Here is a 24,909-nt window from a genome sequence, read left to right on the forward strand (position 1 = left end):
GAGAGTTCCGATACTAGAGTGCTTGCGATATTACTTAGCTTAGCAATTAATTTGCATACCGACGTCCTCAACCATGGCAGAAAGTGGCAAGAGGTGATCAATTTTTGCAGAAGTCGTGGCAGAGATCTTGACTGAGGAGGTTGTTTCCGATGAAACAACGACACCCGTCAAAGTCGCAAGTGCCGCTGTTGTGCATGTTTTTGCACTTGAGAAGTAGATTGCCATTTACAGTGACTTTTGCAAAGATCGTAGACTTTGGATGATAGCTACCAGAATAATCAGAGCAGACACTGACCTAACGTTCTTAACATTCTTTTTTCAGCCCTTGCAGATAACGGGCAATGACACTTAAAGTCCAAGGCACATTCAACGAGCAACAACCATTCACAAAGCTTACGAGTCCAACAGGAATATATACGCGTCAAACTTAGTCGGCACTCACCGCAAAGCGTCAGAGATCAGCATTTATGAACTGAGGTACACTGGAAGAAATTTTTATTTCCGGTTACCGCTCAGTCCTGAACTATTTTCAAAAAAACAAGAACGTTTTTTGACACGTTCGTTGAACCAGCCAGCCAAAGAGGGAGAGAGGAAGAGTAGAATAAACACACACTGCAACTATACTTCGTATAAATATGTATAGTGTTTAAAAAAAAATACATCTACGCTACGTTCAATATCCATAAACATGAACATTTGAAGGATGTTTAACATCTATGCATATATTATAATACGTTTTACGCATCTAGTCCGGTGTATAATATATAATCTATAAAACTAAAATCAATAACAATGATGATGATGATGATGATGATGATGATGATGGTAATAATAATAATAATACAGTTGAATTTTTCTTCCGCGGCTGATCTTTTCATCGGATTGGTAAAAATTTGGTCGCCTTTTGATTGATCGCTGTCTTTCTTCCGTTCTTTGGACGTCCGTTTGATTTTATTCCGGCGTACCATTCGCGGTCTGCATATTTTACAGAGCGATACGAATCGTAGGAACGGACCGTAAGATGCTGCCAAGTCGTGTTGTCCTTATCCTTGTTTCTCTGAAAAATTTCAGATGATATATAATTTGAATTTTTTAAATAAATTTGTGGACGATGCGATCGTGTGATTATCGGTATTTTATGATTTTAATCACCTCTCCGTACAATCGACCCCTCGCATTCATCGCCAAAAACAATCCGGTTTCCAATCCCTCGATTTGGACGACAATATCGAACGATAAAACGGTCACTTTGAGTATCGCTGAAATCGATCGGTATTATGTATTGCATGTATCTTTGAACGGGATCGTGTATTGGTGAAAATAATTTTTACGCCAAACTGAGAACAAAATGCATTTTGTGCAAAAACGTTAAAAATTGTAGTATTTTGTACAGAAGATGACGAATTTTTACGAAAATTTATGAAAATCGACAAGTTTCTGTGACAAATAATTACAATTTCGAATCCAGACGGCACAAGATTTATTTGTTAGTAGTGTTCTTAGAATTACGTTGAAAAGTACAACTTATTACAAAATTCAGGAATTTTTCAACCACCGCTAGATGTCGCATCACTCTCGTAATGAAAACTTGTTGTAAACAAGTTAAGTACTTGGCAAAATTTTGGGTCTATATCCGAAGACTGATCTTCTCATCTTTCGACTATGATCTAGATAGATTAAGTGAATTTATCGTACAAATTTGAACTCACCTTGGCTCAATAGGTGAGGTAGAATAATCTATTAAAAATTCTATGCCGCAACTACATAAGTAACGGAATTTCTGTACTATGTCGTAAAATGAAATCGTCGTAGTTAGGCGTAGAAATTATTTCCACCAGGAATAATCAGGATGATAAATATTCGATTGATTTATATCGTATGGAATTTCGGAAAATACCGTAAGGACTGCACTCGCATTCGAGTCCTCGGACTTTTCCACAGGGTAGAATAGCCAGGCGATATCCGGTCATAGAATGCAGCTGCATCACGGGACCGTAGGTGGGGTTTCCCATGGGAATATTCGGATCGTAGCCCTGTTCCATGGCTTTTCTTCTAAACTCAAAAAAGAGAGAGAAAGTTTTGAAAACAAGCTGTTAAAAGTAAGAAAAACCTCGTGCTTACAGTTATCCTATAATTTTTTTACAGGTAATTTATTGTATCGTTTATTATTACGACATGGGATTAATCGCCTTGCATCTCGTGCCGCGTACATTATTATCCAAACATTTATACACTATGTATATTCAGACGACCGTAAGGAGGGAAAAAAGAAAATGGAAAATAAAATTGAATGTCTTTGTCGGGATTCGACTGGGCTTCCAGAATAGACATCGCAAATTCTCGCTCGTCGCTTCGCCACGGTTTGCTGGATTTTATTTTCCAGACCACCGCACATACTGAATAAACCGCATTGTCCGCTGTTGAACCTCGTGCTGCTCTCCGGTCCGTGGACCCAATTTTAAATCGAGATAAACTCGTTATGTGAACCCGATGCGATCTTTGACCTTGCGCAATCCGTTGGAACAAGCAAAATATACATTACTTCCTGCTGTTAAAAAGGTTGGTTGGCCAAAAATGGACAATTTTTAATTATTTTATCACGGGGTAATCCTGCATTGACTATTTATCAAATATTTATATATTCTAGGGTGGTCGTTAATTTTTCAGGTATACTTCCCGCCCTTGAAATCTATAGGTAATGACGAAAAAACAGTGTCTGAATTATTTAAAATTTTTAAATTTTTAACTTGATTCTAAAGCGTGCCAAAATCAATTTGAAGATTGCAAAAACGAAAATTTTCTCAATTTTCGAGTAAAATAATTAAAAATAGAAGTTTAATTCATTTTATTTGGTTAGAAGAAAAGGGAAGACACCCTTTTTTCTGGCGAATTAAACAATAGGTGTTTATGTTTTTACTCGGCAATTGAGAAAAAGTTTTTCAACTTGAATTGATTTTGGCACCGTTTACAATCAAGCTAAAAATCTGAAATATTTCAGATACTATTATTTCGTCGTTATCTATCAATTCATGGTTGGAAAGTATACCTTGAAAATTAACTACCACGTTAATTGTATTCGTAAGTTGCTATGATCTTAAAATGCTCTTAATAGACACAAAAATAGTTGTTACTAAAATTATAGACGAAGGTTTGAAGGTATCGAGGTTTCACTTGAAATCGCACCAAAATACAACGACTCTTTCTATTTCGAAGAGCTTTTCAAAGAGATCTTTGTAACTGACTAATACAATTATTCGCTAAATTGTACTCATTGTATGTATACGACTATCTGATTATAATAGATACGATTGATCAATCTTCGACGAATCAAACTCCGAAAAGAAAAATCCCGACGATCTATCACACGCGGTTATAAATATTCACGCAGCAAAATTGCTCGACATACTTTTAAGAAGTGTAAATATACATTTTTCACCGATACCTGAACGCTGGTCACGACTAAAATTAGCGACTTATCGAGACGGGCCTAAAAGCTCGCCGCGCTTTTGCATCCTGGATTTTCTAATCTGTTACAACTGCCTCTCACACATGAACGTGCAATCACGCGTCTCGGCCATAAATTATACGCTTTTGACCACGTAACTCGACGTGTATTAATTACGCCGTGCACATGCCGGCTCTGTGCCTATATGGATACCTAAACGTATATATATTAGACCCACGGAACACGATATTGCCGTTTATTGCCCGCGTTGACCCACGTCTACGTGATGTGTCGAAGGTCGACAATTTGCCACAGTGTTAGAAAAATGAAACCAGCTTGTAGAGACTGATCGGCTTGATCGCACCCGGGTCTGCAAAAAAATATTTTATTTCAGCCGCGTGGGATGTTTTTGGTAAATATTATACTTTCGAGTGTGATGAATCCAAAAATGACTTTCAGTTTCCTGCATTGCGTACGGTATTTTTGCAAGCTAGAAGGTGTTTGCATAAAAAAGAAAGCATAACAATAATGAAAAAACCACCGTTTCGTTACAATGAACTAAACAATATTTCTTATAAAATTGAACATGAATGTACAAACACGAGCTTATTCACGGAGTCCATGTGTAAACTACATCATACATGTTACGGGTATTTGCTCCAGAGTTTCGTAATTTGAGGGACTATTTATTCAAGGTCCAGTCGAGGACCTCGAAAATTTAACGGTTGAACATCAAATTTCGAATGAAAGAAACTTGAATGACTGAAACGTTCTTTAAAATAGCGATATCATTGTAAATTGTAGAAAATCACTTGGAGGCACATGATTGTAATACGATTACCTACATACAGTGTTTGAGAAATCGGGTAGTGAACGTTGAAAATCATGGAAATCGTAAATGATCTTGTAGTAAACGCCAAATGGTTCCAGGCCATGAACGTTCCATTGACTTCTAGCCTATCATGTGCCTTATTCATTGGTTTCCAGTTTACCGAGTGATTTCCACTGATTTCCAAGCGTTCTACGTGACTCACAGTCATGCCTAGTGATCTGTCTTGATTCTACCAGGTCCATCTAGACCATTGAAAATCGATGAGATTGAAGTTAGTAGCGTTACTTTAACGATGCACGTTTAAGAAAAATCGTTACTTCGATCCTTAGGATTGTTTGAAATTCAACTAGTAAATCGTAACAAAGAAAAGATATTTGTATTTCGAAAGGCCAACTCCTTAAAAGTCAGTCTAAAATTGTACAAGAATGATTTTATCCATCATCATTCGTTATACTAGCGTTGCTAACTTCATCCTTGAGAAAACGGCCTATTGGAAGTGGTTGGAAACCACAGGATAACGTGAAAATTAATGAAAACCACTTCCAAGTCAATGAAAAAAAATTGGAATCACTCGTTATTGGTTTAAATACAAGAAAATAAAACGGCGATTGACTGCATAACCCTATTGAAACGATAGCAAGTGAGCTTGTCCTACGGAATTTTGTCCACCGACCCAAAGCTCGCGTAAATCCAAGCCTGCCTGCTGCCAAAATAATGATCTGCAGAAAGCTGCTGCGCTGGCAAATTACGCCCAGCAATACGGCTTCCAGGAACTACAATGCAACAGTACACGGTGCAGCAGACTTTTCGCTGACTCCAGCGTGAATTTAACTGCAACTGATCCCTTTTATCTCGTAGGTCACTTAAAACCGGGTGCCAGTTTACGCTTACAATTAGCTGCATCTCTCAAATCGAGCATTTGGACCTTTAGCTGGCACCTTGAGATGGATGATTTTTCCTAACTTGAAAGTTTGAAAATATGACTTATAGCGCCATTGGTTGACAACACATGACGTGTACCCCTTTAGGTAAGTCTACGTCAGTCTTGCTGTGGCTAAACGTTAAGCATTATACGGTATTCGAACCATCCGAACCGCGGTAGGTACCTGATGTCTCTCAGCGAAACCGTCGTGGTTGGATGCCGAAAGGTTTCCCGTTTTTGTCGTCGATGCTCGGCGACTTCGCCTTCGGCCTCGACGTCGTCCTCTTCGACGCTCAGGTGGTCAATTTGATCGTCGGTGTTGTCGCCGCTGCTGTCTTCGATGTCACTCGACTCCTCGTCGACGATCGGAGCTTCCTGGTTCTCCTGTATCCATCGCAAGCTCATCCTGACGATGACGCTACCACTTATCGATGGTAACCGGTGTGGGTTGAGTAGAGCAGTAATTGCTTCAACAAAAGGATACCGAAATCAGCGACTGTTTTGTGCGCCGTTGACGTCAGCGAGGAATCCAATACAGCGGAATCTATTTATAGGCTATTGGAGGAAAAAAGCTTCGAATAAACTGCGGGGCGATTCAACACCACAAAGTTAAGGATAAGTAATTTTTTCATCACCTGCCACGGGTTAAGACGTCTCAAAAGTCGTACTGTTTCGTATTCTTTTAAACACTGGATGATAGCTTCTGCAAGTATTGAAATACGTAGGTACGACGGTCTTTGTACACCGGTCAAAACATGATTAGATAACGTCGGGAAGCGATCTCGGAACGCTACTGTGGAAAGGCATCCGTCAAGTAAACATCAAAGTTTTGCCGTTGGAAGTGAGCCAGATCGCACTTATCAAGGCGCGTCTGGGTCGGATGTTTAAAACTTGATGGTTATAATATATAAGCGTTTAGGAATCTTTATCGCGGATGATGTTTGAAGTGTCTAAACGTTGAATCGATCCGCGCGAAAATAGCGTCTCACTTATTTTCGCAATTCGAAGAATAGATTGTAATATTTATAGAAACACTTGGGCGACGCGGTAAGTTACGACTTTTTCAAATCAGCAAATACCTACGACTCAAAATCTATAGTTTATTTGGGTAAATATTTACTCGTTGAGAAATCAGCAACTAATTTCACGCCAGGTTGTATTAAAAATTTGAATACTCACCTTGACTACGATGGAGTATCAAACCGATGATCGGATAGATTTAATTGCAGCTATATATGTCACGACGCGTAATTTACAATTCGGCTAAATTTGGAAATTCTAGAGGCTGCGGGGAGAAAATTAATCCCGATTAGAATAACCACGTCGTAATTGACGCTTTACCGTTTATCCTTAGAGAATGATTAATTGGTGATTAAAATTCTGGTAAACTATGACATTTTTTATAGGCAGAAAAATGTTACGATGATTAAACGGGAGCTCACTGTCCAACGGACTGGAGAGTACTGAATTAAAAACAGCTTGAGGTTGGGATAGAGGAGTAGAGAACGTTCATTCAACGAGGAACCCAACAGCGACCATAAGCTTGTGTCTGTGGACGTTCGTACATCGACGTACATCATTCACCTGCATAGGCTTCGCTGCTAATAATAGATAGACGAATGTGATGTCGAGGAATTGGTTTATTTAATTTCATTTATTAATAACAAAATATTATGTGCGGATTCGCTCGTTATTTTCAAGTTTATGGGATAAGTTGTACAATAATTTATGATGATAAGTTGTGTATCTAAAGTCGAAATAATTAGCCGTAAGTTAATTGATCCTTTTTCGAAACATTTAATCCATTATACAGAAATTAGGGAATAACGTTGAAGAATGATAAGACATTTTGATATTCATTTAACTATTAGGTAGGATTTTAATGTTTCACATTTATGTATGTTGAATATCGAAAACTGCGGAGTAATAACGTGAGCAGTAAGCTTTAAAATATTTTCGTAACTTTGAGAGTGCATGAAACTTTTTAGTGCTATCGGATCATGGAAACCGATTACAATCAGGAAAATATCAATCACAAGATTCGTTCCACAATTCATAAATCGCTATGACTATATATCTACTTCATTTTGTCAAAAATCAGCTAGTTTCATTCGGGGTCGCTGTCTTTTCACATCGCAAGTTTGGCGAGTGTTCGATTATTTTTTTGGATTCGATTATTTACAGAGAATTTACAGAGAAAGAATTACCAGCTGGTAGTTTGTTGCCTAATTTGTATAAAGTTCACTTGGAGTACCCTGCCAAGGACGCATTTTCCATAATTACCGTCAGTTCCGTACCCTTGCAGCGAGCTGTTCTAAAACACCACTTTACAATACAGTATGAAATTTGACTACCGTCATTTTATAGACATATGTTACTTTAAACCATCAACTCTTCCCACTGCGATCGGCAATAAATTCCTCATGCTTATCGACAACATTTTTCACTATATACATTTCTATTTCTTCTCCAGCATTCGACTGTTCTGTCGTAAGTTCAATTACGTAGCTACTTTGCTGAGTTACCATTGTTACCTTTTTTCTATAATTTTGAAGCATATTAGCAATGACCAACTGGAAAGATAAGAAGAAAAAATATTTTGTTATCAAAAAATATGATGGCTTATATGAACAAATCATTCAATTTCACTTGCGACTTAAACAAGTTGTCCATGGTTTTTAGTCAAAATTCCGACTTACTTTGTGTTTGTACTTATTGAGAGCCTCTCTCGCCTTATCGATAAGCAGATCCTTGTTTGTTTCCAATTTAAAAGATACTACGAAAGCGTTAGGCACCCAGAGGCTCACCAAAGGAGCTAGTATTTTTGGTACCAGTTGAAGAGATATAGTCTGGGGTTTGGTAGAAGCAATTTTATGTACCGACTAGAAACAAATTAATAAAAGTCAATCGTTGTGCCGATATATTTATTTTGCAATTAATTGTTGACACAACTTATACAAGGCACAGATCTACTCAGGTGATACGTAAAATTTTGCAATACGCCTAAAAATAATTCAATTACCATTTCATTAGGTGGAATGTAAAAGTCAGACACTGCGGCTGCCAGGTATAGAATACATCTTTCAGCCAAGGGTGCCAAAATCTGGCAAGCAGATCTTAGTAACCAAAGGTACTCGTAAACCGTTGTAAAACTCAATTCAAGTAATTTTCCACATTCAAGTGCAGATTTATATTTTCTCAAAACATCTGCTATTCTTGAAACATTTTCCGATGTCACTAGTGTAAATATTAATTTGTATTATTATATTCTCCCATCTTCAAATAGATCAAGATCAATTTCTTTTCTTTTTTCAGATCTTTAGATCACTCTAAGATACATTTGAATATCTTTACCGGTAATAGAAGTTCCATCCTTTGTTTCGTTCAAATCAAGCATATTCAGAAATTTCTGTCCAGAAAAATGCCTTGAAAATGGTTGTAAGGATTTTACCCTGAAACCCAATATCTGTCTATACATTTTTTTCACGTCTCTTGGCATGAACAAACTTTTTACATACTTTGTGAAAAGATGTCTGTGACATTCAAGATTGCAATGACAATTAGTCGAAACCAATGAAACCAAATGAAAATCAAATTTAAAATTCATTCGCAAGAAGCATAATACCAAAATACTGTATCTCTGAAAGCTGCGAACCAAATAGCTCCAAATGAATACTGAGGCGAAATTAACAATAGTAACTACAAGTTACAGAACTGAACGTTTCAGCATATATTAATCAACTAGCAATTACACGCAACAACAGTACTATGTGAATAAGACGTACCTCAGAAAAATAAACAGATAAGTTATATATTAAGAGATCTTGAGACTTCGAAAATCATAACGTAAGGAATGTGAACGATGACTTTTTGAGGGAATAAATTATCATTTTTCATGCTGTCTCTGCTAAGTGTGGATATGTTTCTATATGGTGACAAAATTTGGATACCTATGCATAAAGACGACAGCATAGCCACGATCGAGGAAATATTCAGTGGAGGAAGAGCCTCTCGTACCTGCGCTGAAGTTATCCACAAAGCGAACGGTATTGTGTTCCAATGGAACAGTTGTCCCGCCACTCTACATCGGTAAGAAGTAAATTTTTATAATGATTTAGGTTTACCAAGTCGTTTAAATTTCTTACCGTAACGAGAACGACTCTTGTATCCCCGTTCAAATGACGCGCACAAAAATCTCTCAACAAATCCTCATCTTTGTTCAAATTTGCAGGTTGTGGATGAGAGGAGTAAAATTCTTCCCAATTCGAAGCCATTATTTATTTATTTATTTTTTTTTTAAATTTTCTGCTCGTCTTATTATTCCGTTTATGTCACTGCATCTCTGAAGATTAATCGTATTTTTCTTTCTTTCCAGAGCGCAATAAAGCGAGAGGTTGGATACGTTATCAGGGCACCTAACCTCAATTATTGTCAATCATGGACTTCACCACGTATCTTGATATAAAAAATGGGAACAAGGTGATCCTGGTAATTCCAGAATAAAAAAAGGTACGCGAGTTGTGGACTATAATGTCAAAGGTCGAATCACATCGAACTATTTGATGGGAAGTGCTGAGTGTGTGACGTCAGAACTACACTTTTCTATGATTCCAGAAGTTAGACATTAAAATCGACGCACTGTCAGTAGATTCGATCGCCCGATACCGATTAAAGCATCGAAATTCGATGGAGGGTTGGATTCAAAGGTTGAAACAAAAAACCGGGGATAATTGATAATTATAGAATTAATATGAGCAGGGATTAGCTTCAACTGGTGCTACCAATATAAGTATCGATACTCAATGTGGGTAATTTGGGATTTTTGCTCTGTACGACATGATTTGTAAATACAACGATTTTTTTCCTTTCATACTTTAGATATTAATTGCGTTTTTGCAAGTTTACGATTCGGATACCGACGCTCTATTATTTCCGACAGCTTAAGCCTAGAGATTGAAGCATTGTTGCTACTTTGTAGTATCGTAGCCGAGAAATTTGTATTCTGTTAGTTGCTTAATCTGACAGACTATTATGACTATACTACAGCTGCAACATTGAGTTCATTCTATTTCTCTGATGTCTTATCGCTTATAACATGTTGAGCTACACTGATCTATCGCAATTATGTATATTATAGAAATTGAATCTTATCGCAGGCTAGATCTTCACGTATTTATTTTTAATTCTGATTTCTGTTTCTTCACCTTAATGCCCGTCGTTGCTCATAATTTCCATTTCCGAATACATCGCCTATAAAACGCTAATACCTACCACTCTCGAATTTTACCGCCTCGTAATCCTATTATTTTTTCTGCTGTATGTCGATCAAGAAAATTCTTTTCTGAATGCATACTCTAATTGTAATAAAATCTAATGCTTCGTTTATGCTTTTGGAACTTTTTACGGTTACTCAGTCATTTCATCGAAACGCTGAACACGATTCGTAGGATACATGAGAAGAATTATTCCCGCACCTTTATTAAATTGAATGAGTTGGTCATTGTGCGACATGCAGGATGGAAATGATACAATCATATCTATTGTATATGCAATACGATATGACCATGTATACACTTACCACTGCGAAAAACAGTACAGAAAATAAAAAAAAGAAACAATATGTGACTATGTAGTCAAGTTTGGGTCCCTATTGAGTTATATGCATACTATTCTTTTTACTACGAGCACATAAGTCTGTTGTAATTACATAAACAATGTGTTACTCATGCGGCCAATGAAACCTACTTTCTAAAGCCACTAACTTCATTTATTCAGGTAAGAGATTCAAAACCTCTCAAAACTTGATCTCAAAATCGATTCAGACGACCCTTTCGAGACTAATTGGAGAGCAGGGATTACTAAACAGGCACTCATGAAATCTATGGATCTGATGCTAAGAAAGAACAATGAAAATATGGACCTATTTCTTTATTGATTCATCTTAATCTGAGTTACATACAATAGTAATAATACAATATCAAACATAATGTTTGCTGCAAAGGTACATTGCACCAATGCACACACGAAAGCCAGAACTTAAACTGCACATAAGAACAACAATGATACCTATATCACGTAACATTATTCACATTCTGCTGTATTCCACGTAGATCAGATTTATTTCTGGTGGTGAAATGGAATGATTCGTTCTCTAACGTTCTATGCATATTTTTATTTTTTTGTTTGCCAATCAATTGAATACTATTAAGCATGATTTCGAAGTACTATACACTGACACCCAAACAATTGTACTAGAAGTAGATATTATTTGATGAATTTGAATAAAACTTTGTAACAACACGTTTGTGGTTTTCCGTCCCGACCTCTTTCGATCCCCAGTCTCATTTAGTTTTTCAGTCATAACTTTGGATCTATTGTTCGCAGCAAGTCACGGCTGCGACTAATCGATTCCTCTCCCAGAATTACGTTGCGATGGTGCGTGGAAGTATTTACTCCAGCACTTTTCAGATTCGCGAAAATTTTCGCCAAAAATACAGAGGGGTAAGCCTTGCTGTTTTTTTGGGCGAAAAACTTTTAGTCTCCGATTCGATTTGTATGACCCTTTTCTGACCAATTGGAGCCCCAGGAACTCAGAAAACGCAGCAAAATCAGCGTGGGATCAACAGGAGAGAAATTACGACGGAAAAAGCACCTGCTGAAAAATGTCGAAATCACAGGTTTTCGTTTTTTGGCTGTAACTTTTGATGCGTTGATCGCAGCGTATTGGGACTGCGCCCAATCGATTTCTCCTGCAAAATCACATCCGAATAGCGCCGCAATTAATTTATTCCAGCACTTTTCGAAATCGCGAAAATTTTAGCCAAAAATGCAAAGGGGTTAGCCTTGCTTTTTTTTTGGGCGAAAAATTTTGGGTCTCCGATTCGATTTATTTCACCTTTTCCTGACTAATTGGACCCTCAGGAACTCAGAAAACGCAGCAAAATCAGCGTGGGATCAACAGGAGAGAAATTACGACGGAAAAAGCACCTGCTGAAAAATGTCGAAATCACAGGTTTTCGTTTTTTGGCTGTAACTTTTGATGCGTTGATCGCAGCGTATTGGGACTGCGCCCAATCGATTTCTCCTGCAAAATCACATCCGAATAGCGCCGCAATTAATTTATTCCAGCACTTTTCAAAATCGCGAAAATTTTCGCCAAAAATGCAAAGGGGTTAGCCTTGCTTTTTTTTTGGCCGAAAAATTTTGGGTCTCCGATTCGATTTATTTCGCCTTTTCCTGACTAATTGGACCCTCAGGAACTCAGAAAACGCGACGAAAAGAGCGTGGGACCAACAGGAGAGAAATGGCGAGCGAAAAAGCACCTGCTGAAAAATGTCAAAATCACAGGTTTTCGTTTTTTGGCTGTAACTTTTGATGCGTTGATCGCAGCGTATTGGGACTGCGCCCAATCGATTTCTCCTGCAAAATCACATCCGAATAGCGCCGCAATTAATTTATTCCAGCACTTTTCAAAATCGCGAAAATTTTCGCCAAAAATGCAAAGGGGTTAGCCTTGCTTTTTTTTTGGCCGAAAAATTTTGGGTCTCCGATTCGATTTATTTCACCTTTTCCTGACTAATTGGACCCTCAGGAACTCAGAAAACGCAGCGAAAAGAGCGTAGGACCAACAGGAGAGAAATGGCGAGCGAAAAAGCACCTGCTGAAAAATGTCGAAATCACAGGTTTTCGTTTTTTGGCGGTAACTTTTGATGCGTTGATCGCAGCGTATTGGGACTGCGCCCAATCGATTTCTCCTGCAAAATTACATCCGAATAGCGCCGCAATTAATTTATTCCAGCACTTTTCAAAATCGCGAAAATTTTCGCCAAAAATACAAAGGGGTAAGCCTTGCTGTTTTTTTGGGCGAAAAACTTTTAGTCTCCGATTCGATTTGTATGACCCTTTTCTGACCAATTGGAGCCCCAGGAACTCAGAAAACGCAGCAAAATCAGCGTGGGATCAACAGGAGAGAAATTACGACGGAAAAAGCACCTGCTGAAAAATGTCGAAATCACAGGTTTTCGTTTTTTGGCGGTAACTTTTGATGCGTTGATCGCAGCGTATTGGGACTGCGCCCAATCGATTTCTCCTGCAAAATTACATCCGAATAGCGCCGCAATTAATTTATTCCAGCACTTTTCAAAATCGCGAAAATTTTCGCCAAAAATACAAAGGGGTAAGCCTTGCTGTTTTTTTGGGCGAAAAACTTTTAGTCTCCGATTCGATTTGTATGACCCTTTTCTGACCAATTGGAGCCCCAGGAACTCAGAAAACGCAGCAAAATCAGCGTGGGATCAACAGGAGAGAAATTACGACGGAAAAAGCACCTGCTGAAAAATGTCGAAATCACAGGTTGTCGTTTTTTGGCTGTAACTTTTGATGCGTTGATCGCAGCGTATTGGGACTGCGCCCAATCGATTTCTCCTGCAAAATTACATCCGAATAGCGCCGCAATTAATTTATTCCAGCACTTTTCAAAATCGCGAAAATTTTCGCCAAAAATGCAAAGGGGTTAGCCTTGCTTTTTTTTTGGCCGAAAAATTTTGGGTCTCCGATTCGATTTATTTCACCTTTTCCTGACTAATTGGACCCTCAGGAACTCAGAAAACGCAGCGAAAAGAGCGTAGGACCAACAGGAGAGAAATGGCGAGCGAAAAAGCACCTGCTGAAAAATGTCGAAATCACAGGTTTTCGTTTTTTGGCTGTAACTTTTGATGCGTTGATCGCAGCGTATTGGGACTGCGCCCAATCGATTTCTCCTGCAAAATTACATCCGAATAGCGCCGCAATTAATTTATTCCAGCACTTTTCAAAATCGCGAAAATTTTCGTCAAAAATGCAAAGGGGTTAGCCTTGCTTTTTTTTTGGCCGAAAAATTTTGGGTCTCCGATTCGATTTATTTCACCTTTTCATGACTAATTGGACCCTCAGGAACTCAGAAAACGCAGCGAAAAGAGCGTAGGACCAACAGGAGAGAAATGGCGAGCGAAAAAGCACCTGCTGAAAAATGTCGAAATCACAGGTTTTCGTTTTTTGGCGGTAACTTTTGATGCGTTGATCGCAGCGTATTGGGACTGCGCCCAATCGATTTCTCCTGCAAAATTACATCCGAATAGCGCCGCAATTAATTTATTCCAGCACTTTTCAAAATCGCGAAAATTTTCGCCAAAAATACAAAGGGGTAAGCCTTGCTGTTTTTTTGGGCGAAAAACTTTTAGTCTCCGATTCGATTTGTATGACCCTTTTCTGACCAATTGGAGCCCCAGGAACTCAGAAAACGCAGCAAAATCAGCGTGGGATCAACAGGAGAGAAATTACGACGGAAAAAGCACCTGCTGAAAAATGTCGAAATCACAGGTTTTCGTTTTTTGGCGGTAACTTTTGATGCGTTGATCGCAGCGTATTGGGACTGCGCCCAATCGATTTCTCCTGCAAAATTACATCCGAATAGCGCCGCAATTAATTTATTCCAGCACTTTTCAAAATCGCGAAAATTTTCGCCAAAAATACAAAGGGGTAAGCCTTGCTGTTTTTTTGGGCGAAAAACTTTTAGTCTCCGATTCGATTTGTATGACCCTTTTCTGACCAATTGGAGCCCCAGGAACTCAGAAAACGCAGCAAAATCAGCGTGGGATCAACAGGAGAGAAATTACGACGGAAAAAGCACCTGCTGAAAAATGTCGAAATCACAGGTTTTCGTTTTTTGGCTGTAACTTTTGATGCGTTGATCGCAGCGTATTGGGACTGCGCCCAATCGATTTCTCCTGCAAAATCACATCCGAATAGCGCCGCAATTAATTTATTCCAGCACTTTTCAAAATCGCGAAAATTTTCGCCAAAAATGCAAAGGGGTTAACCTTGCTTTTTTTTTGGCCGAAAAATTTTGGGTCTCCGATTCGATTGATTTCACCTTTTCCTGACTAATTGGACCCTCAGGAACTCAGAAAACGCAGCGAAAAGAGCGTAGGACCAACAGGAGAGAAATGGCGAGCGAAAAAGCACCTGCTGAAAAATGTCGAAATCACAGGTTTTCGTTTTTTGGCTGTAACTTTTGATGCGTTGATCGCAGCGTATTGGGACTGCGCCCAATCGATTACTCCTGCAAAATCACATCCGAATAGCGCCGCAATTAATTTATTCCAGCACTTTTCAAAATCGCGAAAATTTTCGCCAAAAATGCAAAGGGGTTAGCCTTGCTTTTTTTTTGGCCGAAAAATTTTGGGTCTCCGATTCGATTTATTTCACCTTTTCCTGACTAATTGGACCCTCAGGAACTCAGAAAACGCAGCGAAAAGAGCGTAGGACCAACAGGAGAGAAATGGCGAGCGAAAAAGCACCTGCTGAAAAATGTCGAAATCACAGGTTTTCGTTTTTTGGCTGTAACTTTTGATGCGTTGATCGCAGCGTATTGGGACTGCGCCCAATCGATTTCTCCTGCAAAATTACATCCGAATAGCGCCGCAATTAATTTATTCCAGCACTTTTCAAAATCGCGAAAATTTTCGCCAAAAATGCAAAGGGGTTAGCCTTGCTTTTTTTTTGGCCGAAAAATTTTGGGTCTCCGATTCGATTTATTTCACCTTTTCCTGACTAATTGGACCCTCAGGAACTCAGAAAACGCAGCGAAAAGAGCGTAGGACCAACAGGAGAGAAATGGCGAGCGAAAAAGCACCTGCTGAAAAATGTCGAAATCACAGGTTTTCGTTTTTTGGCTGTAACTTTTGATGCGTTGATCGCAGCGTATTGGGACTGCGCCCAATCGATTTCTCCTGCAAAATTACATCCGAATAGCGCCGCAATTAATTTATTCCAGCACTTTTCAAAATCGCGAAAATTTTCGCCAAAAATGCAAAGGGGTTAGCCTTGCTTTTTTTTTGGCCGAAAAATTTTGGGTCTCCGATTCGATTTATTTCACCTTTTCCTGACTAATTGGACCCTCAGGAACTCAGAAAACGCAGCGAAAAGAGCGTAGGACCAACAGGAGAGAAATGGCGAGCGAAAAAGCACCTGCTGAAAAATGTCGAAATCACAGGTTTTCGTTTTTTGGCTGTAACTTTTGATGCGTTGATCGCAGCGTATTGGGACTGCGCCCAATCGATTTCTCCTGCAAAATTACATCCGAATAGCGCCGCAATTAATTTATTCCGGCACTTTTCAAAATCGCGAAAATTTTCGCCAAAAATGCAAAGGGGTTAGCCTTGCTTTTTTTTTGGCCGAAAAATTTTGGGTCTCCGATTCGATTTATTTCACCATTTCCTGACTAATTGGACCCTCAGGAACTCAGAAAACGCAGCGAAAAGAGCGTAGGACCAACAGGAGAGAAATGGCGAGCGAAAAAGCACCTGCTGAAAAATGTCGAAATCACAGGTTTTCGTTTTTTGGCGGTAACTTTTGATGCGTTGATCGCAGCGTATTGGGACTGCGCCCAATCGATTTCTCCTGCAAAATTACATCCGAATAGCGCCGCAATTAATTTATTCCAGCACTTTTCAAAATCGCGAAAATTTTCGCCAAAAATACAAAGGGGTAAGCCTTGCTGTTTTTTTGGGCGAAAAACTTTTAGTCTCCGATTCGATTTGTATGACCCTTTTCTGACCAATTGGAGCCCCAGGAACTCAGAAAACGCAGCAAAATCAGCGTGGGATCAACAGGAGAGAAATTACGACGGAAAAAGCACCTGCTGAAAAATGTCGAAATCACAGGTTTTCGTTTTTTGGCGGTAACTTTTGATGCGTTGATCGCAGCGTATTGGGACTGCGCCCAATCGATTTCTCCTGCAAAATTACATCCGAATAGCGCCGCAATTAATTTATTCCAGCACTTTTCAAAATCGCGAAAATTTTCGCCAAAAATACAAAGGGGTAAGCCTTGCTGTTTTTTTGGGCGAAAAACTTTTAGTCTCCGATTCGATTTGTATGACCCTTTTCTGACCAATTGGAGCCCCAGGAACTCAGAAAACGCAGCAAAATCAGCGTGGGATCAACAGGAGAGAAATTACGACGGAAAAAGCACCTGCTGAAAAATGTCGAAATCACAGGTTTTCGTTTTTTGGCTGTAACTTTTGATGCGTTGATCGCAGCGTATTGGGACTGCGCCCAATCGATTTCTCCTGCAAAATCACATCCGAATAGCGCCGCAATTAATTTATTCCAGCACTTTTCAAAATCGCGAAAATTTTCGCCAAAAATGCAAAGGGGTTAGCCTTGCTTTTTTTTTGGCCGAAAAATTTTGGGTCTCCGATTCGATTTATTTCGCCTTTTCCTGACTAATTGGACCCTCAGGAACTCAGAAAACGCGACGAAAAGAGCGTGGGACCAACAGGAGAGAAATGGCGAGCGAAAAAGCACCTGCTGAAAAATGTCAAAATCACAGGTTTTCGTTTTTTGGCTGTAACTTTTGATGCGTTGATCGCAGCGTATTGGGACTGCGCCCAATCGATTTCTCCTGCAAAATCACATCCGAATAGCGCCGCAATTAATTTATTCCAGCACTTTTCAAAATCGCGAAAATTTTCGCCAAAAATGCAAAGGGGTTAGCCTTGCTTTTTTTTTGGCCGAAAAATTTTGGGTCTCCGATTCGATTTATTTCACCTTTTCCTGACTAATTGGACCCTCAGGAACTCAGAAAACGCAGCGAAAAGAGCGTAGGACCAACAGGAGAGAAATGGCGAGCGAAAAAGCACCTGCTGAAAAATGTCGAAATCACAGGTTTTCGTTTTTTGGCGGTAACTTTTGATGCGTTGATCGCAGCGTATTGGGACTGCGCCCAATCGATTTCTCCTGCAAAATTACATCCGAATAGCGCCGCAATTAATTTATTCCAGCACTTTTCAAAATCGCGAAAATTTTCGCCAAAAATACAAAGGGGTAAGCCTTGCTGTTTTTTTGGGCGAAAAACTTTTAGTCTCCGATTCGATTTGTATGACCCTTTTCTGACCAATTGGAGCCCCAGGAACTCAGAAAACGCAGCAAAATCAGCGTGGGATCAACAGGAGAGAAATTACGACGGAAAAAGCACCTGCTGAAAAATGTCGAAATCACAGGTTTTCGTTTTTTGGCGGTAACTTTTGATGCGTTGATCGCAGCGTATTGGGACTGCGCCCAATCGATTTCTCCTGCAAAATTACATCCGAATAGCGCCGCAATTAATTTATTCCAGCACTTTTCAAAATCGCGAAAATTTTCGCCAAAAATACAAAGGGGTAAGCCTTGCTGTTTTTTTGGGCGAAAAACTTTTAGTCTCCGATTCGATTTGTATGACCCTTTTCTGACCAATTGGAGCCCCAGGAACTCAGAAAACGCAGCAAAATCAGCGTGGGATCAACAGGAGAGAAATTACGACGGAAAAAGCACCTGCTGAAAAATGTCGAAATCACAGGTTGTCGTTTTTTGGCTGTAACTTTTGATGCGTTGATCGCAGCGTATTGGGACTGCGCCCAATCGATTTCTCCTGCAAAATTACATCCGAATAGCGCCGCAATTAATTTATTCCAGCACTTTTCAAAATCGCGAAAATTTTCGCCAAAAATGCAAAGGGGTTAGCCTTGCTTTTTTTTTGGCCGAAAAATTTTGGGTCTCCGATTCGATTTATTTCACCTTTTCCTGACTAATTGGACCCTCAGGAACTCAGAAAACGCAGCGAAAAGAGCGTAGGACCAACAGGAGAGAAATGGCGAGCGAAAAAGCACCTGCTGAAAAATGTCGAAATCACAGGTTTTCGTTTTTTGGCTGTAACTTTTGATGCGTTGATCGCAGCGTATTGGGACTGCGCCCAATCGATTTCTCCTGCAAAATTACATCCGAATAGCGCCGCAATTAATTTATTCCAGCACTTTTCAAAATCGCGAAAATTTTCGTCAAAAATGCAAAGGGGTTAGCCTTGCTTTTTTTTTGGCCGAAAAATTTTGGGTCTCCGATTCGATTTATTTCACCTTTTCATGACTAATTGGACCCTCAGGAACTCAGAAAACGCAGCGAAAAGAGCGTAGGACCAACAGGAGAGAAATGGCGAGCGAAAAAGCACCTGCTGAAAAATGTCGAAATCACAGGTTTTCGTTTTTTGGCGGTAACTTTTGATGCGTTGATCGCAGCGTATTGGGACTGCGCCCAATCGATTTCTCCTGCAAAATTACATCCGAATAGCGCCGCAATTAATTTATTCCAGCACTTTTCAAAATCGCGAAAATTTTCGCCAAAAATACAAAGGGGTAAGCCTTGCTGTTTTTTTGGGCGAAAAACTTTTAGTCTCCGATTCGATTTGTATGACCCTTTTCTGACCAATTGGAGCCCCAGGAACTCAGAAAACGCAGCAAAATCAGCGTGGGATCAACAGGAGAGAAATTACGACGGAAAAAGCACCTGCTGAAAAATGTCGAAATCACAGGTTTTCGTTTTTTGGCGGTAACTTTTGATGCGTTGATCGCAGCGTATTGGGACTGCGCCCAATCGATTTCTCCTGCAAAATTACATCCGAATAGCGCCGCAATTAATTTATTCCAGCACTTTTCAAAATCGCGAAAATTTTCGCCAAAAATACAAAGGGGTAAGCCTTGCTGTTTTTTTGGGCGAAAAACTTTTAGTCTCCGATTCGATTTGTATGACCCTTTTCTGACCAATTGGAGCCCCAGGAACTCAGAAAACGCAGCAAAATCAGCGTGGGATCAACAGGAGAGAAATTACGACGGAAAAAGCACCTGCTGAAAAATGTCGAAATCACAGGTTTTCGTTTTTTGGCTGTAACTTTTGATGCGTTGATCGCAGCGTATTGGGACTGCGCCCAATCGATTTCTCCTGCAAAATCACATCCGAATAGCGCCGCAATTAATTTATTCCAGCACTTTTCAAAATCGCGAAAATTTTCGCCAAAAATGCAAAGGGGTTAACCTTGCTTTTTTTTTGGCCGAAAAATTTTGGGTCTCCGATTCGATTGATTTCACCTTTTCCTGACTAATTGGACCCTCAGGAACTCAGAAAACGCAGCGAAAAGAGCGTAGGACCAACAGGAGAGAAATGGCGAGCGAAAAAGCACCTGCTGAAAAATGTCGAAATCACAGGTTTTCGTTTTTTGGCTGTAACTTTTGATGCGTTGATCGCAGCGTATTGGGACTGCGCCCAATCGATTACTCCTGCAAAATCACATCCGAATAGCGCCGCAATTAATTTATTCCAGCACTTTTCAAAATCGCGAAAATTTTCGCCAAAAATGCAAAGGGGTTAGCCTTGCTTTTTTTTTGGCCGAAAAATTTTGGGTCTCCGATTCGATTTATTTCACCTTTTCCTGACTAATTGGACCCTCAGGAACTCAGAAAACGCAGCGAAAAGAGCGTAGGACCAACAGGAGAGAAATGGCGAGCGAAAAAGCACCTGCTGAAAAATGTCGAAATCACAGGTTTTCGTTTTTTGGCTGTAACTTTTGATGCGTTGATCGCAGCGTATTGGGACTGCGCCCAATCGATTTCTCCTGCAAAATTACATCCGAATAGCGCCGCAATTAATTTATTCCAGCACTTTTCAAAATCGCGAAAATTTTCGCCAAAAATGCAAAGGGGTTAGCCTTGCTTTTTTTTTGGCCGAAAAATTTTGGGTCTCCGATTCGATTTATTTCACCTTTTCCTGACTAATTGGACCCTCAGGAACTCAGAAAACGCAGCGAAAAGAGCGTAGGACCAACAGGAGAGAAATGGCGAGCGAAAAAGCACCTGCTGAAAAATGTCGAAATCACAGGTTTTCGTTTTTTGGCTGTAACTTTTGATGCGTTGATCGCAGCGTATTGGGACTGCGCCCAATCGATTTCTCCTGCAAAATTACATCCGAATAGCGCCGCAATTAATTTATTCCAGCACTTTTCAAAATCGCGAAAATTTTCGCCAAAAATGCAAAGGGGTTAGCCTTGCTTTTTTTTTGGCCGAAAAATTTTGGGTCTCCGATTCGATTTATTTCACCTTTTCCTGACTAATTGGACCCTCAGGAACTCAGAAAACGCAGCGAAAAGAGCGTAGGACCAACAGGAGAGAAATGGCGAGCGAAAAAGCACCTGCTGAAAAATGTCGAAATCACAGGTTTTCGTTTTTTGGCTGTAACTTTTGATGCGTTGATCGCAGCGTATTGGGACTGCGCCCAATCGATTTCTCCTGCAAAATTACATCCGAATAGCGCCGCAATTAATTTATTCCGGCACTTTTCAAAATCGCGAAAATTTTCGCCAAAAATGCAAAGGGGTTAGCCTTGCTTTTTTTTTGGCCGAAAAATTTTGGGTCTCCGATTCGATTTATTTCACCATTTCCTGACTAATTGGACCCTCAGGAACTCAGAAAACGCAGCGAAAAGAGCGTAGGACCAACAGGAGAGAAATGGCGAGCGAAAAAGCACCTGCTGAAAAATGTCGAAATCACAGGTTTTCGTTTTTTGGCGGTAACTTTTGATGCGTTGATCGCAGCGTATTGGGACTGCGCCCAATCGATTTCTCCTGCAAAATTACATCCGAATAGCGCCGCAATTAATTTATTCCAGCACTTTTCAAAATCGCGAAAATTTTCGCCAAAAATACAAAGGGGTAAGCCTTGCTGTTTTTTTGGGCGAAAAACTTTTAGTCTCCGATTCGATTTGTATGACCCTTTTCTGACCAATTGGAGCCCCAGGAACTCAGAAAACGCAGCAAAATCAGCGTGGGATCAACAGGAGAGAAATTACGACGGAAAAAGCACCTGCTGAAAAATGTCGAAATCACAGGTTTTCGTTTTTTGGCGGTAACTTTTGATGCGTTGATCGCAGCGTATTGGGACTGCGCCCAATCGATTTCTCCTGCAAAATTACATCCGAATAGCGCCGCAATTAATTTATTCCAGCACTTTTCAAAATCGCGAAAATTTTCGCCAAAAATACAAAGGGGTAAGCCTTGCTGTTTTTTTGGGCGAAAAACTTTTAGTCTCCGATTCGATTTGTATGACCCTTTTCTGACCAATTGGAGCCCCAGGAACTCAGAAAACGCAGCAAAATCAGCGTGGGATCAACAGGAGAGAAATTACGACGGAAAAAGCACCTGCTGAAAAATGTCGAAATCACAGGTTTTCGTTTTTTGGCTGTAACTTTTGATGCGTTGATCGCAGCGTATTGGGACTGCGCCCAATCGATTTCTCCTGCAAAATCACATCCGAATAGCGCCGCAATTAATTTATTCCAGCACTTTTCGAAATCGCGAAAATTTTAGCCAAAAATGCAAAGGGGTTAGCCTTGCTTTTTTTTTGGGCGAAAAATTTTGGGTCTCCGATTCGATTTATTTCACCTTTTCCTGACTAATTGGACCCTCAGGAACTCAGAAAACGCAGCAAAATCAGCGTGGGATCAACAGGAGAGAAATTACGACGGAAAAAGCACCTGCTGAAAAATGTCGAAATCACAGGTTTTCGTTTTTTGGCTGTAACTTTTGATGCGTTGATCGCAGCGTATTGGGACTGCGCCCAATCGATTTCTCCTGCAAAATCACATCCGAATAGCGCCGCAATTAATTTATTCCAGCACTTTTCAAAATCGCGAAAATTTTCGCCAAAAATGCAAAGGGGTTAGCCTTGCTTTTTTTTTGGCCGAAAAATTTTGGGTCTCCGATTCGATTTATTTCACCTTTTCCTGACTAATTGGACCCCCAGGAACTCAGAAAACGCAGCAAAATCAGCGTGGGATCAACAGGAGAGAAATTACGACGGAAAAAGCACCTGCTGAAAAATGTCGAAATCACAGGTTTTCGTTTTTTGGCTGTAACTTTTGATGCGTTGATCGCAGCGTATTGGGACTGCGCCCAATCGATTTCTCCTGCAAAATCACATCCGAATAGCGCCGCAATTAATTTATTCCAGCACTTTTCAAAATCGCGAAAATTTTCGCCAAAAATGCAAAGGGGTTAGCCTTGCTTTTTTTTTGGCCGAAAAATTTTGGGTCTCCGATTCGATTTATTTCGCCTTTTCCTGACTAATTGGACCCTCAGGAACTCAGAAAACGCGACGAAAAGAGCGTGGGACCAACAGGAGAGAAATGGCGAGCGAAAAAGCACCTGCTGAAAAATGTCAAAATCACAGGTTTTCGTTTTTTGGCTGTAACTTTTGATGCGTTGATCGCAGCGTATTGGGACTGCGCCCAATCGATTTCTCCTGCAAAATTACATCCGAATAGCGCCGCAATTAATTTATTCCAGCACTTTTCAAAATCGCGAAAATTTTCGCCAAAAATGCAAAGGGGTTAGCCTTGCTTTTTTTTTGGCCGAAAAATTTTGGGTCTCCGATTCGATTTATTTCACCTTTTCCTGACTAATTGGACCCTCAGGAACTCAGAAAACGCAGCGAAAAGAGCGTAGGACCAACAGGAGAGAAATGGCGAGCGAAAAAGCACCTGCTGAAAAATGTCGAAATCACAGGTTTTCGTTTTTTGGCTGTAACTTTTGATGCGTTGATCGCAGCGTATTGGGACTGCGCCCAATCGATTTCTCCTGCAAAATTACATCCGAATAGCGCCGCAATTAATTTATTCCAGCACTTTTCAAAATCGCGAAAATTTTCGTCAAAAATGCAAAGGGATTAGCCTTGCTTTTTTTTTGGCCGAAAAATTTTGGGTCTCCGATTCGATTTATTTCACCTTTTCCTGACTGATTGGACCCCCAGGAACTCAGAAAACGCAGCAAAATCAGCGTGGGATCAACAGGAGAGAAATTACGACGGAAAAAGCACCTGCTGAAAAATGTCGAAATCACAGGTTTTCGTTTTTTGGCTGTAACTTTTGATGCGTTGATCGCAGCGTATTGGGACTGCGCCCAATCGATTTCTCCTGCAAAATTACATCCGAATAGCGCCGCAATTAATTTATTCCGGCACTTTTCAAAATCGCGAAAATTTTCGCCAAAAATGCAAAGGGGTTAGCCTTGCTTTTTTTTTGGCCGAAAAATTTTGGGTCTCCGATTCGATTTATTTCACCATTTCCTGACTAATTGGACCCTCAGGAACTCAGAAAACGCAGCGAAAAGAGCGTAGGACCAACAGGAGAGAAATGGCGAGCGAAAAAGCACCTGCTGAAAAATGTCGAAATCACAGGTTTTCGTTTTTTGGCGGTAACTTTTGATGCGTTGATCGCAGCGTATTGGGACTGCGCCCAATCGATTTCTCCTGCAAAATTACATCCGAATAGCGCCGCAATTAATTTATTCCAGCACTTTTCAAAATCGCGAAAATTTTCGCCAAAAATACAAAGGGGTAAGCCTTGCTGTTTTTTTGGGCGAAAAACTTTTAGTCTCCGATTCGATTTGTATGACCCTTTTCTGACCAATTGGAGCCCCAGGAACTCAGAAAACGCAGCAAAATCAGCGTGGGATCAACAGGAGAGAAATTACGACGGAAAAAGCACCTGCTGAAAAATGTCGAAATCACAGGTTTTCGTTTTTTGGCGGTAACTTTTGATGCGTTGATCGCAGCGTATTGGGACTGCGCCCAATCGATTTCTCCTGCAAAATTACATCCGAATAGCGCCGCAATTAATTTATTCCAGCACTTTTCAAAATCGCGAAAATTTTCGCCAAAAATACAAAGGGGTAAGCCTTGCTGTTTTTTTGGGCGAAAAACTTTTAGTCTCCGATTCGATTTGTATGACCCTTTTCTGACCAATTGGAGCCCCAGGAACTCAGAAAACGCAGCAAAATCAGCGTGGGATCAACAGGAGAGAAATTACGACGGAA

The 24,909-nt window shown here is 40.1% G+C and overlaps 2 protein-coding genes and 2 long non-coding RNA genes across 5 annotated transcripts; 2 read left to right on the forward strand and 2 right to left on the reverse strand.

Annotated features, from left to right (window-relative positions):
- Positions 1-619: 619 nt before the first annotated feature.
- LOC124187144 (fibroblast growth factor 1-like) lies at positions 620-5,912 on the reverse strand. The gene is made up of 5 exons (XM_046579436.1): positions 5,835-5,912; positions 5,384-5,754; positions 1,898-2,052; positions 1,153-1,259; positions 620-1,057 (listed from the first exon to the last, which is right to left on the reverse strand). Exons 2-5 carry the CDS (start codon positions 5,602-5,604, stop codon positions 875-877), a joined length of 666 nt encoding a protein of 221 aa, XP_046435392.1. The 5' UTR covers positions 5,605-5,754; positions 5,835-5,912; the 3' UTR covers positions 620-874.
- Positions 5,750-7,281, forward strand: LOC124187146. Its single transcript, XR_006871777.1, has 2 exons — positions 5,750-6,246; positions 6,606-7,281. It is a non-coding gene; the product is annotated as an uncharacterized LOC124187146 (long non-coding RNA).
- Positions 6,822-9,578, reverse strand: LOC124187143 (phosphopantothenate--cysteine ligase-like). 2 transcript variants are annotated; one of them, XM_046579435.1, is made up of 6 exons: positions 9,345-9,578; positions 9,150-9,280; positions 8,554-8,651; positions 8,222-8,436; positions 7,899-8,081; positions 6,822-7,772 (listed from the first exon to the last, which is right to left on the reverse strand). In XM_046579435.1, exons 1-6 carry the CDS (start codon positions 9,471-9,473, stop codon positions 7,587-7,589), a joined length of 942 nt encoding a protein of 313 aa, XP_046435391.1. In that variant the 5' UTR covers positions 9,474-9,578; the 3' UTR covers positions 6,822-7,586. The 2 variants fall into 2 exon arrangements, with proteins under 2 accessions (XP_046435391.1, XP_046435390.1); XM_046579434.1 differs by having other exon boundaries at positions 8,554-8,732.
- On the forward strand, positions 8,304-11,490 carry LOC124187145. The gene is made up of 4 exons (XR_006871776.1): positions 8,304-8,441; positions 9,112-9,288; positions 9,575-9,708; positions 10,975-11,490. It is a non-coding gene; the product is annotated as an uncharacterized LOC124187145 (long non-coding RNA).
- The last annotated feature ends 13,419 nt before the right edge of the window (positions 11,491-24,909 follow it).

The sequence above is a fragment of the Neodiprion fabricii genome, chromosome 7 (assembly GCF_021155785.1).
Source record: "Neodiprion fabricii isolate iyNeoFabr1 chromosome 7, iyNeoFabr1.1, whole genome shotgun sequence".
NCBI lineage: Eukaryota > Metazoa > Arthropoda > Insecta > Hymenoptera > Diprionidae > Neodiprion > Neodiprion fabricii.

Coding starts and splice junctions, on each gene's coding strand:
- LOC124187144 (XM_046579436.1), bottom strand. CDS start 5,604: ATGAGCTTGCGATGGATACAGGAGAACCAGGAAGCTCCGATCGTCGAC. Junction 2,053..5,383: donor GTTTCGCTGAGAGACATCAG/GTACCTACCGCG, acceptor TTTTGAGTTTAG/AAGAAAAGCCATGGAACAGG. Junction 1,058..1,152: donor GGGGTCGATTGTACGGAGAG/GTGATTAAAATC, acceptor GAAATTTTTCAG/AGAAACAAGGATAAGGACAA.
- LOC124187143 (XM_046579434.1), bottom strand. CDS start 9,473: ATGGCTTCGAATTGGGAAGAATTTTACTCCTCTCATCCACAACCTGCA. Junction 8,437..8,553: donor GGATGGAACTTCTATTACCG/GTAAAGATATTC, acceptor TATTTACACTAG/TGACATCGGAAAATGTTTCA. Junction 7,773..7,898: donor TCAATAAGTACAAACACAAA/GTAAGTCGGAAT, acceptor TTATCTTTCCAG/TTGGTCATTGCTAATATGCT.